The following is a 14,804-nucleotide window of genomic DNA, read 5'->3' on the forward strand; positions in this document are numbered from 1 at the left end:
GCTGGGGTCAGAGGTCTGTCAATCGTCAATAAAAGAGGTGCTAAATTCTGACAACATTTCCAAGCTCATCTCAAGCTGTGGGGTGTCACCTTGTGCCTGTTGAGCCAAGAAGAAATCCAGCCAGGTCAGATCCCCAGAGGTGCGCATGTGCTCTTGCTGCTGCCACATTCTGAAGATTGGCTTGTGTTCTTTCACAAAATGAAGCTGTTGCAAACCCCGTCCTGAGCAGATTTATTCAGAAATGCAGGCCTCGTCTCTCCAGCAGACTTGTGTCGGGAAGATGCAGCTTCCTTCAGTGCCTCCAGTGCAGGGCCCCTCCTGCTGAACCCCCCTCTGCCTGCCGTCCCCCCCTCCGTGCTGTCCCTGTCCTTGGGCAGCAATGAAAGCACCTACAAAAGGTGGGGAGTGGTGTGCTCTCTGTGCAGCAGCTGAGGTGGCTCTCGCCTCATGGTGTCCTGAGGAGGATCCAGGCTGCAGAGGGTGTTCATTGCTTGTGTGGTGTGGAACCTGCCCACTTGCTGCTTCCAGGGACAGAAGGGAATTTGGGAGAGCTTCAGTGAAGGCTTGGAGCCAGGAGTGGCCTGTTTGCCCACCTCACTATGGTCCAGGGCTCCCCCAGCCCGCTCCAACAGAGGATCTAAAGATCTTTTGGTCCACGCCTGAATGGCAGGACGGGAAAGGGGGGGGCTTGGTGAGAGTGTGCCAAGAAGCCAGGACAGACCGGCTGCTGCCTTCACAGATGCAGCAGGGGCTCGGGGTCCGAAGAGCTTGGCTGCTGGCTCCGAGCAAGGGGTCTGAGCCCACACCCTGGTTCGCACGGGATGCTGGGCGCCCTGCCACCTGGGCTGCCCCAGACGTCCTCCCGCCACGGGCACCTGTGGGGCGGTGCGGAGGCGGCTCTTGGCAGGCCCGGCCAGGCTGCTGCATCTCCCCAGCAACGGCAGAGGCATTATACTGTTCCCATGGAAACTCGGGCAGAAGCATTTGGGCGGGCGGCGGGCGGGTGCGTGGCTCTTGGCAGCCCCCGCCGCTGCGGAGCTCTTTGTCTGCCGGAGGTCCGGGGGCTGCGGGGGAGGAGCGGCCCGGCTCCTGGGGAGACGCGGGCTGGTGCCCCGGGAAGGAGCTCCTGCTTCCAGGTCCCCGAGGACCGCCGCTGGCTGGCTGCGCAGGCAGGCAGGCAGGCACTACCGCGACTGGCCTGAGAGGCAGGGAGGCACCCAAGAGCCGGAGAGCGGAGGCGCCGAGGACGAGGGCAGCAGGGTAAGCAGGGGCCGGTCCTCCGGGGGGAGGACTGCGGGGGGGCTCGCGGCTGTCTGAGAGCAGCAGGCGGGCGGGGGTCCTGGAGCACGGAGGACGGGCAGGCAGGGAGGGGGCTGCTGGGCAAGGCTTCTGCTCCCCTCCCGCTGATGGTGAGCCTGCCCAGGGTGCTGGGCCCAGAGGAAAGGGCATCCTGCCCCCCCACCCCCAGAAGCTGCCTTGCTGAGGCCAGAGGCAGGGAGAGGACCCTGCACCGCGAAAAAGAAGTGCCTTCGCCACCTGGAGGGTCGACCACCCCCGCAGACCCTGGAAGCCCTGCCCTTGTCCAAGATGAGCGGGGTGGGGGGGCTGGTGGTGCTGGAGTTCAGGAAACCCCTTCTTGCCTTCCAAGCTCCAGCCGCGAACCATTTCAGACCTGGAGACCTGAAGGCAGCAGTGACACAACTGGCTTCATAGAACCGAAGGGCGTTAAGTGTGGGAAGTGATCATAGAGGCCAGCTACTCCAGCCCCCCCCCCCCCGCCCGCTCAGTGCAGGCACCTGCAACATCCCTGGCAGTTGGTTGCCCAGCCTCTGCTGCAACACTTCCACAGGAGGCGAGCTCATTGTGGCACCAGACCGGCTGCTCCCTGGCTTCCTGCAGCCTGAGCCAACTCTCCTGTAGTTGCAGCCCCTGTTGTAGTCCTGCTCTCAGGAGCCTGGAGCGCAGCCCCTTCCGCATGTGAGACAGGTCTTCTGATGTGCGAATGTGCGGAGGTGGCGGACACCTCCCCCAAGCCAGACACTCTGAGCAGTTGCAACCACTCCCCATCTCAGTGGCCCTGGTTTTCTCAATAACATGCAGTGTCCGAAAGAGGGCACGGGCCCAAGGGGTCCAGCTAGGAAGGTCTGGCCTCTCCTTTACTGGCAGTTCTGTAGATGCAGAGGCTCCACCCACACAGCTGCCAAATGGTCACCAGCCCATTCCCTGTGACTTTCGTGTAGGCAAGGTAAGAAGAGGGCAGGTCTCCTCTGAGCAGTGCCCTCCCTCCTGCTGCCCAGGAAGAAGGGAGGCTGGCTCTCCTTCCTCTTTCCCTTGGAGGCAGGGGTGGCCACTGGGCTACAGCCTGGCATGGGCCCGTTCCAGATCTGGGGGCAGCTTCTGAGGAGCTGGGGCTGGCTGCCCCAGAACTGGAGAGGCTGGCCACTGAGAACAGACGACAGGAGGGGAGGGGTGGTGGAGAGAGCAGACACTATTCTGTCAAGTGCGTGCCCTTGGGCCTGGTTGGAGCAGGGTCTGCAGAGGGTTTGGTGGGGGTGTGTGGATGGGTGGTACGTTGTGCATTCTGGATCGGTTTTTGTTGCCTTTTGATTAGTTAATGCATTTTATTTTTATGAGTTTGCATTTGTGGTCTGTCTTAATTTACACCCTGCCTTTCTCATCAGTGGCAGCTTACAGTTTTTTAACCAAACTGAGACCAAGTGATTGTGCCAAAGGCTTTATGTGTGTGTGTGTGTGTGGGGGGGGGGGGTTTGATAAGGGATTTGAAAGGACCTAGTGAGGGGGCATCCTGGAGGTGATCTGGGGGGACAGTTCCAGGCACAAGGGGCTGCAAGGGACAGGGGCTGTCATACGGAAGGAGAGAATAATTTATTCTCTGCTGTTTCTGAAAGTAGAACTAGAACCAGTGGGTGCAAACTGCAAGAGAGGAGGTTTAGACCTCAGGAAAAAATATTCCTGACAGCCAGGGCAGTTCGGTAGTGGAACAGATTGCCAAGAGAGATTGTGGACTCTCCCTAACTAGAGATATTCAAGCGGAGGCTTGACAAGCACCTGTTGGAGATGCTCCGAGAGGATTTCCTGCCTAAGGCAGGGGGTTGGACTAGATGACCTATTAGGTACCTTCCAACTCTATGATTCTATGAGATCTGAGGGCTGAGAGACAGGGGGCGAGGCTCTGGAGGTCAGGAGCAGGGGCTTAAGCTGCAGCTGGGGCTCAGTGATGGAGCACACAGAAGGGTCTAAGCCAGGCCTGATTGAAAAAGACCTCTCTCTAAAGCCCTCGACAGCTGCTAGCCTGGTTGATAGTCTGCTGGACTGCCAGGTGGCTTCCCATGCTTCGGGGTCAGTGAAGGGGTTTCAGGCAGGGTGTGACTTCCAGAGATAGGGGTGACTTTGGCAGCAGACTCTGGGATGGAGTCAAGGGGCTAAGTGAGCCTGTAGTAGGAAGGAGAGGTTGCAACAGACAACGTAAGAGAAAAACGTGCACAGCATAGCTGCTGTCCCAAGGGAGGAGTTAGCCTGTCCAGTACTATGGGACTTCTTGAGCAGCCTTGCTTCCTTGCCCTCTGCGGTGTCACTTTGGGGCACCCATCCATTGCTAAGCCAGCCTGAAGCCATGGAGGGGAGGTTGTGGGTCAGGGCAGTCTCCTTTACATCCCTGCTGCAGGGGCTAGCAAAAACCTCTTTCTCCAACCTTCTACCAATGGCTACTGGGAGGGTCTCTCTGGCACAAGCCCCCCCCCCGCTCCTGTGGTGCTCCCCATGCTGGCTTCGGAGCTGCTGTCACCCCTCCACCCACTTTTGGTCCAGTCTCCATCTCTTCCAGAGAAACCTGGAAGCTAGACTGGGGCCAAGCTGTTTTGCTGGGCATCTTCCTCCTTGCTCATACCTTCTGTTCTGCAACTGTTCAAGAGGATGAATGAAATCTGGAAGTGTTCGAGTTCAGGCTGCTGGCCGCCTGTATAGTGGCATCTGAATGGGTGGCAGGCAGGGTTAATGGGCCTGCCAGAGCCACCACACTCTGCATGCCCAGTGCCCAAGCAGAACAGAGACAGTGAATATTACAAGCCACCCTTGGAGTTGTTGTTGATACCTGCCAAGTGCATGAACAAGTTGTTGATGATACTCCTACGTTCACAAGGCACACAAGGCCCATGCGAATGGATGGCCGCAGTCACAGTGATGCTATGAAATCACAGCCCATGTGCCACACGCACTGTGTTGCTTCCAGCAGTGCGCAGCCCATGCCCCACAGCTCCTTTGCAGGGAATCCATGGTTATTTATTATTTATTTATCACATTTTTACACTGCCCTTCCTCCAAAGAGCTCAGGGCAGTGCAGGTGAGGCTGAGAGAAAGTGACTGACCCAAGGTCACCCAGAAAGCTTCATGGCTGAGGGGGGATTTGAACCTGGGTCTTCCAGGTCTGAGTCCACCTCCCAAACCACTGCACCACCCTGACTCTCAACTCATAAGCCCAGGGTTAGGTGGGGCTGCCATGCTGCCACTGGGGGAAGATTCAGGTGCCACATAAGGGGTGGTGGTCCTATTTTGGTCCCTGGCTCTGAACTCCCAAGGAAAAAGGCGGGGCAGAAAAGTGTGGTGTCCATCACCCATGCTGAGTCTTGCAGTCAGCACCCTGTTTTCCAAGTGCAGGGGAAAGGCCTTGTGTGACCAGTCACCATCCTCACAGAGTTGCAACTGCAACAGTAGTAAGTGATGGGGGGGGGGGGGTGTGACCCAGAAAGTGGCAAGGCAGCTCTCTTCTGAAAGGTAGAGGATGGAGATGGTGGCCTTTGACACAACAGGCAGCGTGTGGGAATTCTGTCTGCCCCGGCTTCCTGGGAAGAGACGAAGAGGCAGGAAGGGGGCTCTTCCACAGGCTTCAGCCCAGTCCCCCAGCCTTCCAGTAGCCCTCCATGTCTCTCTGGGGCTCACTGCTTGGAAAGGATAATGTTCCTGCAATGTACATCCCCCCCCCCCACATAGGGGCTGTTTGGTGGCTGCTCAACAGCTAAGCCCCCTCACAGGGGCTTACCTGCAGTTGAGCATGTGCCCTCCTTGAGGGAGGCCTTGCTTCACCTGTTGTGTAAAGAGGACCCTGATATTGGGGATGGAAAACTTGCTGTAGTTGGTGTTTGCCTGCGTTGTGCATCTTAGCTAGAGAAGGAACAGGACTCCTCCACCAAGGCACAGCCCCCCCCCCCTTGCTTAGCTATCCCTATAGATCAGATCTTGGGGTGGTGGTGGACAGGTCGATGAAAGTGTCGACCCCATGTGCGGCTGCAGTGAAGGCGGCCAGTTCTATGCTTGGGATCATTAGGAAGGGTATTGAGAACAAAACGGCTAGTATTATAATGCCGTTGTACAAATCGATGGTAAGGCCACACCTGGAGTATTGTGTCCAGTTCTGGTCGCTACATCTCAAAAAAGACATAGTGGAAATGGAAAAGGTGCAAAAGAGAGCGACTAAGATGATTGCTGGGCTGGGGCACCTTCCTTATGAGGAAAGGCTATGGCGTTTGGGCCTCTTCAGCCTAGAAAAGAGACGCCTGAGGAGGGACGATTGAGACATACAAAATTATGCAGGGGATGGACAGAGTGGATAGGGAGATGCTCTTTACACTCTCACATAACACCAGAACCAGGGGACATCCACTAAAGTTGAGTGTTGGGCGGGTTAGGACAGACAAAAGAAAATATTTCTTTACTCAGCGTGTGGTCGGTCTGTGGAACTGCTTGCTACAGGATGTGGTGCTGGTGTCTATCCTAGACGCCTTTAAAAGGGGATTGGACAAGTTTCTGGAGGAAAATCCATTATGGGGTACAAGCCATGATGTGTATACGCAACCTCCTGATTTTAGAAATGGGTTATGTCAGAATGCCAGATGCAAGGGCGGGCACCAGGATGAGGTCTCTTGTTATCTGGTGTGCTCCCTGGGGCATTTGGTGGGCCGCTGTGAGATACAGGAAGCTGGACTAGATGGGCCTATGGCCTGATCCAGTGGGGCTGTTCTTATGTTCTTATAGCACTGCTTGCAATGATGGAGGGGGAGACCATGCTGCGTCTGCTGAGTGTTTCTGTATGGAGTCCTGAACTTGTGATGCTGCAGGCGCTCCATCACCAAGTCCTCACCCTGATGCCTGCTCAGGGCTCCCTGTTCAGGGGAGAGGGTTGCCCCTTCCCTGCACTGCCATCATCATGAGCTATGGTGGGTGGAGCCTTGTGGACCCCTGTGCTGGGTTCCTAAGGACTCCAGGAAAGCGCAGCTGTTGGGTCCATCTCAAGGGAACTGTTTTGTGCAGTGCTTCTTGTAGTAGGCCACAGGGTGCCATGGGGGGGTGGAGGGGAGTCCACAAAAACAAGATTAAGGCAAACGCTCCTTCCCTGCCACTGGGATTCAGAGACTGGCTGGCTGCCACTGAGCCTTGAGGAAGCTCCTGGCCATGGTGAGTGGTGGCCAGAGACAAAGCTCTGGTCCCCCATGAATCTAAGCCCTCTTGAAAGCCAGCCAAGCTAGTGGGCATGACCACATCGCCCACAGGCTAGTGCTGTGCAGCACCTCCTTCTGTCCCCCTGAAGGAGTTTCTGCCGCTCAGCAGTCCCATTATAGGTGAACCGGCCTGCCTCCTGTCTTGTGAGAGCAGGAGAAACAGGTTTCTGTCTTCACCCCATGCATGATAAGCCTCAGTCACATTCCCATTGCATTTCCCCCCCAGCTGAAAAGCCCCAAATGTTGCAGCCTTTTTACACAAGGAAGGTGTTTCAGCCCTTTGCTGATCATTTTGGTTGCCCCCCTGCAGCTGTACAATCTCCTCTGAGGTGCTGTGACCAGAACTGCATGTGGCATTCCTGATGTGGCTGCACTGCAGATGTATGTGGGGCAGTATAACATTTGTAGTCTTTCTCCACAATGACCCCAGCATGGGATTTGCACAAAGCCAACATTCTCACTGAGCTGTTATCCACCCAAGACCCTCGCCTGGCCCATCACTGATCACTCAGACTCCTTGTGTGAAGTTGGCATTTTGAGTGGCATTTGCCATTTGGCTGCCCATTCACCCATTTTGGAGAGATCTTGTAAGAGGAGACAGAGAGCCTAGTGGTTAGCAGCCAGCACCCTTCTCCACCTCTTTAAATGGGTAAGCTGGGAAAAGGTAGTTCTTGTTGGCACCTCCCAAAGCTCAAGAGCTTGGGCAGAAGGTTGCCCCCTCCCAGGTGAATAGGCAGCCCCCAAATCCAGGGAGTCCCCTTATAATCAGAGTAGCAGAAGGGGGTATGGTCTGGGAGATTTGGCAGCCCACTCTCTCCCAAGTGAGAGATAGGCAGGTTAACAGTTAACAAAACCAGATATTTATCACCAGAAAACTATCAAATGGAAGGGAAAATGCAAGGCCTGGTGATGAAAAGGGGGACACCAAAGGATGTTCTGTGCGAGTGACAGATGAGGCTCAAGGGCTGTCTCCTGCCCTCCTGACAGTGGAGCCCCTGACAGTGGAGAATCAGATGCTCCCAGTGCTGGACCCAACCAGTAGGGAGGGCAGCAACCCTCCTCTGAGACTGGGAGCGAGTCTGGCGCTCGCGGACCCCAGGAGGGCTCTGTCCCAGTCAGCCAAGGGAAGCTGCTCAAGCAAGAGGGCGGTCGCGGCCTGCGGGAGAGGGAGGCTCGCAGAGGCCTGGGGGGTCCCATCCCAGGCAGTGCAGCGAAGCCCCGCTCAGCACTTCCTCCGAGGCCTGCTGCTCGTCACCACGTGCCCCGCGAGGCCGCTCGAGGAGGCGCCGGGGAAGGCGCAGCCCCTCCGCCCGGAGGCTTGCCGAGACGCCTCCGCTTCCGCTGGCCGTCGGCCCGCCTGGGTGCAGCGCTAAGGGCGGCGAAGAGCCCACGCCCCCGTTCGGGCCGGAGCAGGAGCCGCGCTCGGCCTTGGCGTCCCGCCCGCCGGAGCTTCTCCCTCCGTCCCTCGCGAGGGCGGGGCGGGGCCCGGCCTGCGGGCGGAGCCGGCAGGGCCTCCGGGAGGGAAGGCCGCGGCGCTGGGCGGGAACTGCCCGCCTCCTGCTCGGCCCAGCCGGGCGCAGCAGCTCCAGCTCCGGGGCGCCTTCAGACGCGCCCGTCCGCGCAGCTCCTCTGCCGCTCACCGCCCGGGGCGGGAGGGAGGAGGGAGCAGCCCACCCGGCCGACCTTCGCCGGAGATGCGGGCAGAGCTGCGCACGCGCCCTCCCGCGGGCGGGGCTGTTCTCCTCCTGCCCCGAACAGCCCCGCCCCCCGCGGTGGGGGCGCAGAGGGGATTCCGGCTGCGCCCAGTGCCCGCCCCGCCCCTGCTGGGTGCCACGCCTGCCGTCGCCCGGCAACGCCGCCTCTGTTGCCAGGGCGACGCGCCCCGGAAGATGCCGCGGCCAGGAGGGCGCTGTGGTACCCTCCCTCGGCGGCCGTGCGCGGGCGGGAGGAGCCTGAGTGGGGCTCGAGAGGCCGGCTAGCCGGCCGGCGCCCCCCGCTCGAGGAGCAAGGGCGGGAGCGGCGCGGGGCTGGGCTGGCCGCCCGGCCGCTCCTCCCCGGCGGCGGGCTGGGGCTGGCGCGGCGCGTGGGCCGTCGCGGGAGCCTTGCAGGGGCCCTCCCCCGTCGGCCGGCGGCGCTGGAGGAGCGCTGGAGCCAGCAGGGCCGGGAGGGGAGGGCGGGGGGCGAGCGAGGGGAGGGGAGGAGGGCGGGCGAAGGGGCGCGCGGCGGAGCGGAGCGGAGCGGAGCTGCCGATGGCCGCCGAGGAAGTGACTGGAGGGGCGCGCAAGGCGACCAAGAGCAAACTTTTTGAGTTTCTGGTCCATGGGGTGGTGAGTGGGGCTCCTTCTGCCGGCGCGGGGCTGGGGGCCGGGCGGGGTCCGCACGCGCGGCCTGGCGCCTGGAAGCAGGTGTCCTGCCTCTGCCCGGCGGGGCGCCCGGCAGGGCCGCGGCGCGGAGGGCAGCGCCTTCTCGGACCGGGCTGGCCGCCCAACAAGTGGCAGCCCCTCTGCCCTCCTGGCAGGAACCCTCCCCGTGCCTGCAGGCGGGCGGGCGAGCGGGCCCTCAGTGGCGGTCCCTCTTCGGGACGCCCCGGCCTGGACCGCCTGGGACTCTGCGGGTTGACCCCCGCGTCGCCCGTGGCTCCCTGGGAGGCAGGAGTCGTGGCGGGCAGCTGAACCCGCACTTCCTTCGGGCGGGGCCCTGGGCACCCCCAGTGGCTTTCCGGAGTGCGCTCCCGCTGTCTGTGATGACCTCCCTGGAGGTACCCAGCGGACGAAGGACAAGGGCAGCTGGGCGAGCGGGGTGGGGGTCGCCACCAGTCCTGGGGCGTTTTCAGTGATGGTGTGCGGGGTGATTGGCAGAGCTGCCTGGTGGCCTTGTGTGGCCTGGGTCTTCTGCTCTGAGGCCTGTCAGTCTGTTAGGCAGGTTTGGAGGGTCTTCACCAACCAGCTCCCAATGGTCTTGTGGCAGCCTGGGCTGCTTCTGATGCAGCTGGCAGAACTGCCCGGTCTGGGGCTCTGGAGAGCCGGGCGGCATCTCAAGCCTGGTGGGTGGCGTGCAAAGCCAGCCCTGCACTCCAGTTCCTCTGGGAGACAACGCCAAACAGGAGGCCCCTGAAGGGCCTGGGAATGTGCTACTAGCCCAGCCAACCTCCTGTCTCTGGGCGGACAGGTTCAGGGCTGGTTTGGGCTTCTTGGCATCCCAAGGGAATGCTGAAGGGGCTGCACCCACTCAGTCGCCCTCCACTCTGCTGCGCTCCTACCTCCAGATGCCACAGGGCCCGCGTCTCTTGGGACCTGCTCCCGTTCCCTCCTCATTTTGGGTCCAGGCCCCAGGCAGGCAGCCATGGCACTCCCTGGCCACACTGCCTCCGTGTTACTTTTGCCTGTTGTTCCTTGCCTCCTGTCAGCACTGGGCCTGTCCACCTGCTTGCTGCTTGCTCTGGAGCAGACCAACATTAGCCACAAAAAACGCTTGTGAGAAAAGGGGCTCCATCTTTTCTTGGTGCTGCCATCACTAGATAGATCAGGGTAAATGGGTCTTGCTGGCTAGGAGACTGAGAGCCCAATCCTGTGCCTGTCTACTCAGAAGTCCCACTATAGTCAATGGAGCTTACTTCCAGAAAAGTGTGGATAGGATTACAGCCTTAATTAATCGCTGCTTGCCAAGTTCCAGGCCTGTTGTTTACCATCACAAATGTGTACCTGGAATCCCATGAAGGAAGGGAAGCTTCTTGGGGCTGGAGCTGTAGCAGAAAAGTGGCAGATCCTCACTCTGCCTCCACCCTGAGTTTGCCTCTCCTGGAGCTGCTTTGCTGTGACCAAAGCAACGATTGATGTTGGGGTACAGCCTTTGCTGCTTTGCCGGGAGTTCAGTTCTGAAGAAGTTCTTGTTCCCTGGGGACATGCTTCTTGTTACAGGTGATGCTGCTATTCAGGGCTATTCCATGCAAGGCAAAAAAAAAAAAAAAATCACCATGATTTGTGCGGAGAGTAATGAGGCCCAAGTGGTGGCTCTCACTTCAGCATAATTCTGTTTCCAAGATACATGGGTTGTCAACATTTTTATAACTTGCAAGGAGTGGAGCCCCCTGTTCTGTTAGGAGGGCAAAGAGCAATGAAGTGGGGAGCCACACAGCCAGTAAGGACAGAGAGGTGCGTGTGTGGAAACAGTGGTGTGGAGGGGAGAGCCCAGCAGGGGGACTTCAGCAGGAGCCTGTCAGCTGTCCAGAGCCTGTTGCAAGTCTGGGTTCCGGGATGCTTAGGCACTTTTTTTGATAAGGACGAGGGACTTTGCTTTAAACAAATGGAGCACCTCAGAACATCTCCATTGCAAGCACATGTCTGCAGTAAAGGTTGCTTTCGTTGAACTCAGCGTGACAGATGAGCCAAGCCTCTCTGGCACCCCCAGCCTCAAATAAAAAAAGGTCATTAGCATTTCTTCCGCTGAACCTCCATCTTTATTCTTGGGATGTGGCAGTCATTAGACAAGCAAGAACTGAACACCAGGAATGGGGTAAGCCATGACACAGATGATAGTGGAGGCTGGGGCACCTAGAACATAACTTGTGGACCTGGTTGTTTGACTCAGAAATGCCGTAGGAGAGCACAGAAGAGAGACTGGTGATCACGAGCATGAAAGGAAAGGTGCTTTGGGGCAATAGCGATCCTAGCCTCTGTGCCGTCCAGAGCCAGGACCGTAAAATGCGGCCTCCCCCCATGTAGCCTGGAGACCGAAAAACTCTGAAAACCAGAAGTTCTGTTTTTTAGGGAGAGCCAAAAGTTGTAAGTGACATTTTTAGTCTTTCTGGAGGCCACAGAAGGCCTTCCAAGGACTGGTAAACTGGCCTAAAGAAAAAAAGGTGGTGGTGGTGCTGGTGGGAGGGGGGGTCACCCTCGAGTCTGCTTGGTCTAACCTTGGTCTAACCTAACCACTACTTCCTGCAGTGGCCAGTGTGAAGCTCTCCAATTGCAGAGCTGGTAGGTGCAGAGCCCACTCTTGAGTCTCCGTCTCCAGTCTGGCCTCTTCTGCAGATAGAGGTGTGGCACTAGGAGGGCCACCTGGATTCTTCAACAAGAGCAGAACTGAGTTGCTGACCACCCCCATTGCCTAGTGGCACCAAGAGGTATCCTTGACTGGGTGTGTGGCCAGTCTTGGCTGCTAGTCCTTTGGCTAGAGCTGTGGTGGTGCATGAGCGGTGGCTCCGCCTAGCACCCCCAAGGCCTGCAGTGGCAGCTCATTGGTCTCTTGTGTAGGGCAAGGGCCTGCCTACTTTTCAGAGTGCTCGCAGGAGACAGGTCTCAGCCCAATCCCGCTGTTCGAGGTTTGAGACTTAGAGGCATCTCTGTGGCCAGTCCTGTCAGCCTCTTGTGTCAGCTTTTACCCTCGTCTACATTTGCTGACCTGTTGATCTGAAAATCTGTGCCCTGGAATGCCAGGGAATGTGGTTCAGGCACCCCTGCTTGGAGTGTAGAAGGCCCCTGGTTCAGCCCTGACAGCACCTCCAGACAGAGGCACAAAGGACCCTTTTCTGCTTGAGAACTACTTCCCACCAGTGATTCTTGGACTCTGCAGGAGGGAGCTGGCAGCACCCACAGGTTCATGTGGCCTGATCCAATGGCTTCAGCCTGCTTTTTTCCAAAAACTGAGCTGGTTGGGGGAATTGCTTGCTGGTTCTGCTGGGCTTCCTAACCCCTTTATGGGCTGTCTGCAGCGGTCAGAGCTCCTCTCCCTCCATGACCTTTCCTGGGAACTTTGCAAGGCTGTCCTCTCCAACGGAGGGACAAAACAGAGCAGGCAGTGAACAACATGCAGAGATGAGCACATGACTTGACTTGGGTCTCTCAAAAATGAAGTTGACTTGAGTCGTGGACGTCACAGAGTCTGACTCAGCTCACGACTAGGGGCTGGTGACTAAAAAAGTTGGGACTCTAAATGACTCGTCCCAACTCTCTTGTGCGCCTGTGTGTTTTCTTGCTTACTTTTTTCCCCACTGCTCTGGCATCATGCTGAAGACCTAGTGGGTGTTCTGGAAGCAGGCATGAAAGATGGCAGCATCTGTGGTGGGAGAAAAGGTTCCAGGAGGCGGGGGCTGGGTGGTCAGGGGGAGGGGGAAGGATTAAAGTTTTCTTTTACTGTTGTTGATGCATTTCTCAAAATGACTTGTAACTCGACTTGAAATAAACTTCTCGCAGGTCAAGTGGCAGCAGCTGCGTGCTGTCACTCGTGAGTCGAGTCGTGTGGTTGCTGACTTGGGACTGGACTCAGGCTCTGTGTCTTGAGCTCATCCCTGCCGATGTGCCTCTCACCTGTCCTTTCATCTCTCCAGTGAGGCAAGACTGGTCTGCTTTTTAGGTCTTGAAGATCCCCTTGTGGGGACCTCTTCCCTTTCTCCTAGCAAGGATTGTGCGGTTCCGATTTGGGGGCGTTCCTCCAGTCCCAGGTGGTTTCTGGTGCCTGTTCCTTTTCCAGCCAGCCACTTCTGGGTCTCTGCAGGGAAGAGTAGCTTTCAAATAGCCTTCAGTCCAGGCAGGCTGCTCCCTGGTCAGGTGGGAGGAAAGCCTGCAATGATTTTAGCGAATGTCTAGAACTTACTGGCCAGCCTTGGGGGTGGGTGGGTGTGACTGACAGACACCAGCAGGTTCTGCTGGAAGGCAGTCTGCTCTGATGATTGGCAGCAACAGGCAGCTTGAAGGACGGTTACTGTTGCTGTGCCCTGACTGGGATGGGCACCCTCTGCTCCTGGGCTCTCCTGAGTGACAGCAACACATGTGGGGAAGTCAGGATGGGCTCTCTGGAAAGGCTGCCCTGCCCGGTGCTGTCTGCCCAGGGCCTCCACCAACTGGATGCAGAAGAGGAGACTTGGCTTGCTGAAGCCCCACTCGGATAGGTTGCTTGACTGAGGCACTTGAGCAAGAGACTGCAGCGCCTGTTTGCCATCTAAGTGTTGACTGCACAGCAAGGAGAGGAGACGGGAAGAGAAGGCGAGGTGCATGATGCCAGTGCTGCTTCACTTCTGCTGGGTTGATGACTGGGTAGTTGGACCCAGACTATTCCCCAAAAGGTGAACTTTGAGGATGGGTGCTTCAATCATTGAGTTGGTAGGCACCTGGAAGGTCATCTAGTCCAACCCCCTGCCTGTAGCAGGAAATCCAGAGCAGTTCCACCAGGTGCCTGTGGAGCCTGTACTTGAAGCTCTTCAGTGAGGGAGAATCCCCCATCTCCCCTGGCAATCTGTTCCACTGTGGAACTGCTCTTCCTGTTGAGAATTTCTTCCTGATACCCAGTCAGAATCTCTTCTCTTGCAGTTGGATCTAGTTCTGCTTTCAGAGGCAGTTTGTCCTTCCATATGTCAGCCCTTCAGGTATTTGAAGAGCGCCATCATACCCCCCCCCCCGTCTTCTCTTCTGCAGGCTAGACACACCAGGTTCCTTCACCTTTTCCATGTAGGGCTTGTTTTCCAGCCCTCTGATCATCTTCCTTCTCCTCCTCTGAGCCTACTCCAGTCTGGCTACATCTTAAAGTGAAGTGCCTAGAATTGAGCACAGGAATCCAGGTGAGGTCTGGCCTATGTAGAGTAAAGTGGGACCCCAACTTCTCACCACTTGGAAGCCACGGTTCTACTAATGCATTCTACCACGGTTTAACTAAAGCTGAAATTGCATTTGCCTTCTTTGGAGCTCCCTTGTTGGGTGGGAAGAGGTGTTGCTGCCACGATGTTCTGGAAGGGCCTTTTGGCACTGGGTGCAGCCAGTGGGCATAAGAACAGTCCCCTGTGGTGGAGCAGAGGCACTTAGGGGGACAGGAGCACCAGCTAGGGCCCACAGCCACAGAGCCTGGCTGTGCACACCCTGGAAGGGTGCACGAGTTGTGTGCAGTAGGGCTCAGCCTTCCTTTGCCCCGCTCTACCTCATGCACCTAGATAAGTGAGTTTTCTGCCAACTCTCACAGCTTGGCCTCTGACATCTCGGCTCTTCTTCTTCGGTTGGGGAACAGGGCCGGAGAGACTGCCTGGCAGTGCTTGTGACCACTGACATTTTGGGGCAGGTGCACTGGCCACTTGGCTGAAGCGGTATGCTTCTCTCTGCTTCTCCCTGTATGCCAGGACAGTTGCTGCTGTCCCTCTCCAGCGGACAGCAGGCATCTGGCAATGCAGTCTCCAGTTTGAGGGGCCCATGGGAGGATTACCTGGAGTCTGAGTGACAGCGAGAGGCTGGCTGAGCCCTGTGGGGCTGACTCTGTGCAGAGGAGGGATCTCCCAGCAATGCAGGTCCTCGCTCTGCATCAATCGGGGTG

At 57.8% G+C, this 14,804-nt stretch overlaps 1 protein-coding gene across 3 annotated transcripts in view; it reads left to right on the plus strand.

Moving 5' to 3' along the window:
- Nucleotides 1–1,233: 1,233 nt before the first annotated feature.
- The window catches only part of SMARCD3 (SWI/SNF related, matrix associated, actin dependent regulator of chromatin, subfamily d, member 3), a 46,648-nt gene continuing 33,077 nt past the window's right edge, over nt 1,234–14,804 (plus strand). Inside the window, exon 1 of one of the 3 annotated variants that reach the window (XM_066627354.1) lies at nt 1,234–1,260. Coding sequence is in view for 1 of the 3 variants with exons in the window: in XM_066627353.1 (XP_066483450.1) it covers nt 8,762–8,839 (78 nt within the window). In the remaining 2 variants the exon portion in view is untranslated. Of the gene's footprint in view, nt 1,261–8,745; nt 8,840–13,393; nt 13,573–14,804 lie in introns of those variants that run through there. The other 2 variants (XM_066627353.1, XM_066627356.1) reach the window with 2 other exon arrangements.

The sequence above is a fragment of the Tiliqua scincoides genome, chromosome 5, assembly GCF_035046505.1.
Source record: "Tiliqua scincoides isolate rTilSci1 chromosome 5, rTilSci1.hap2, whole genome shotgun sequence".
In the NCBI taxonomy this organism is placed as follows: Eukaryota; Metazoa; Chordata; class Lepidosauria; order Squamata; family Scincidae; genus Tiliqua; species Tiliqua scincoides.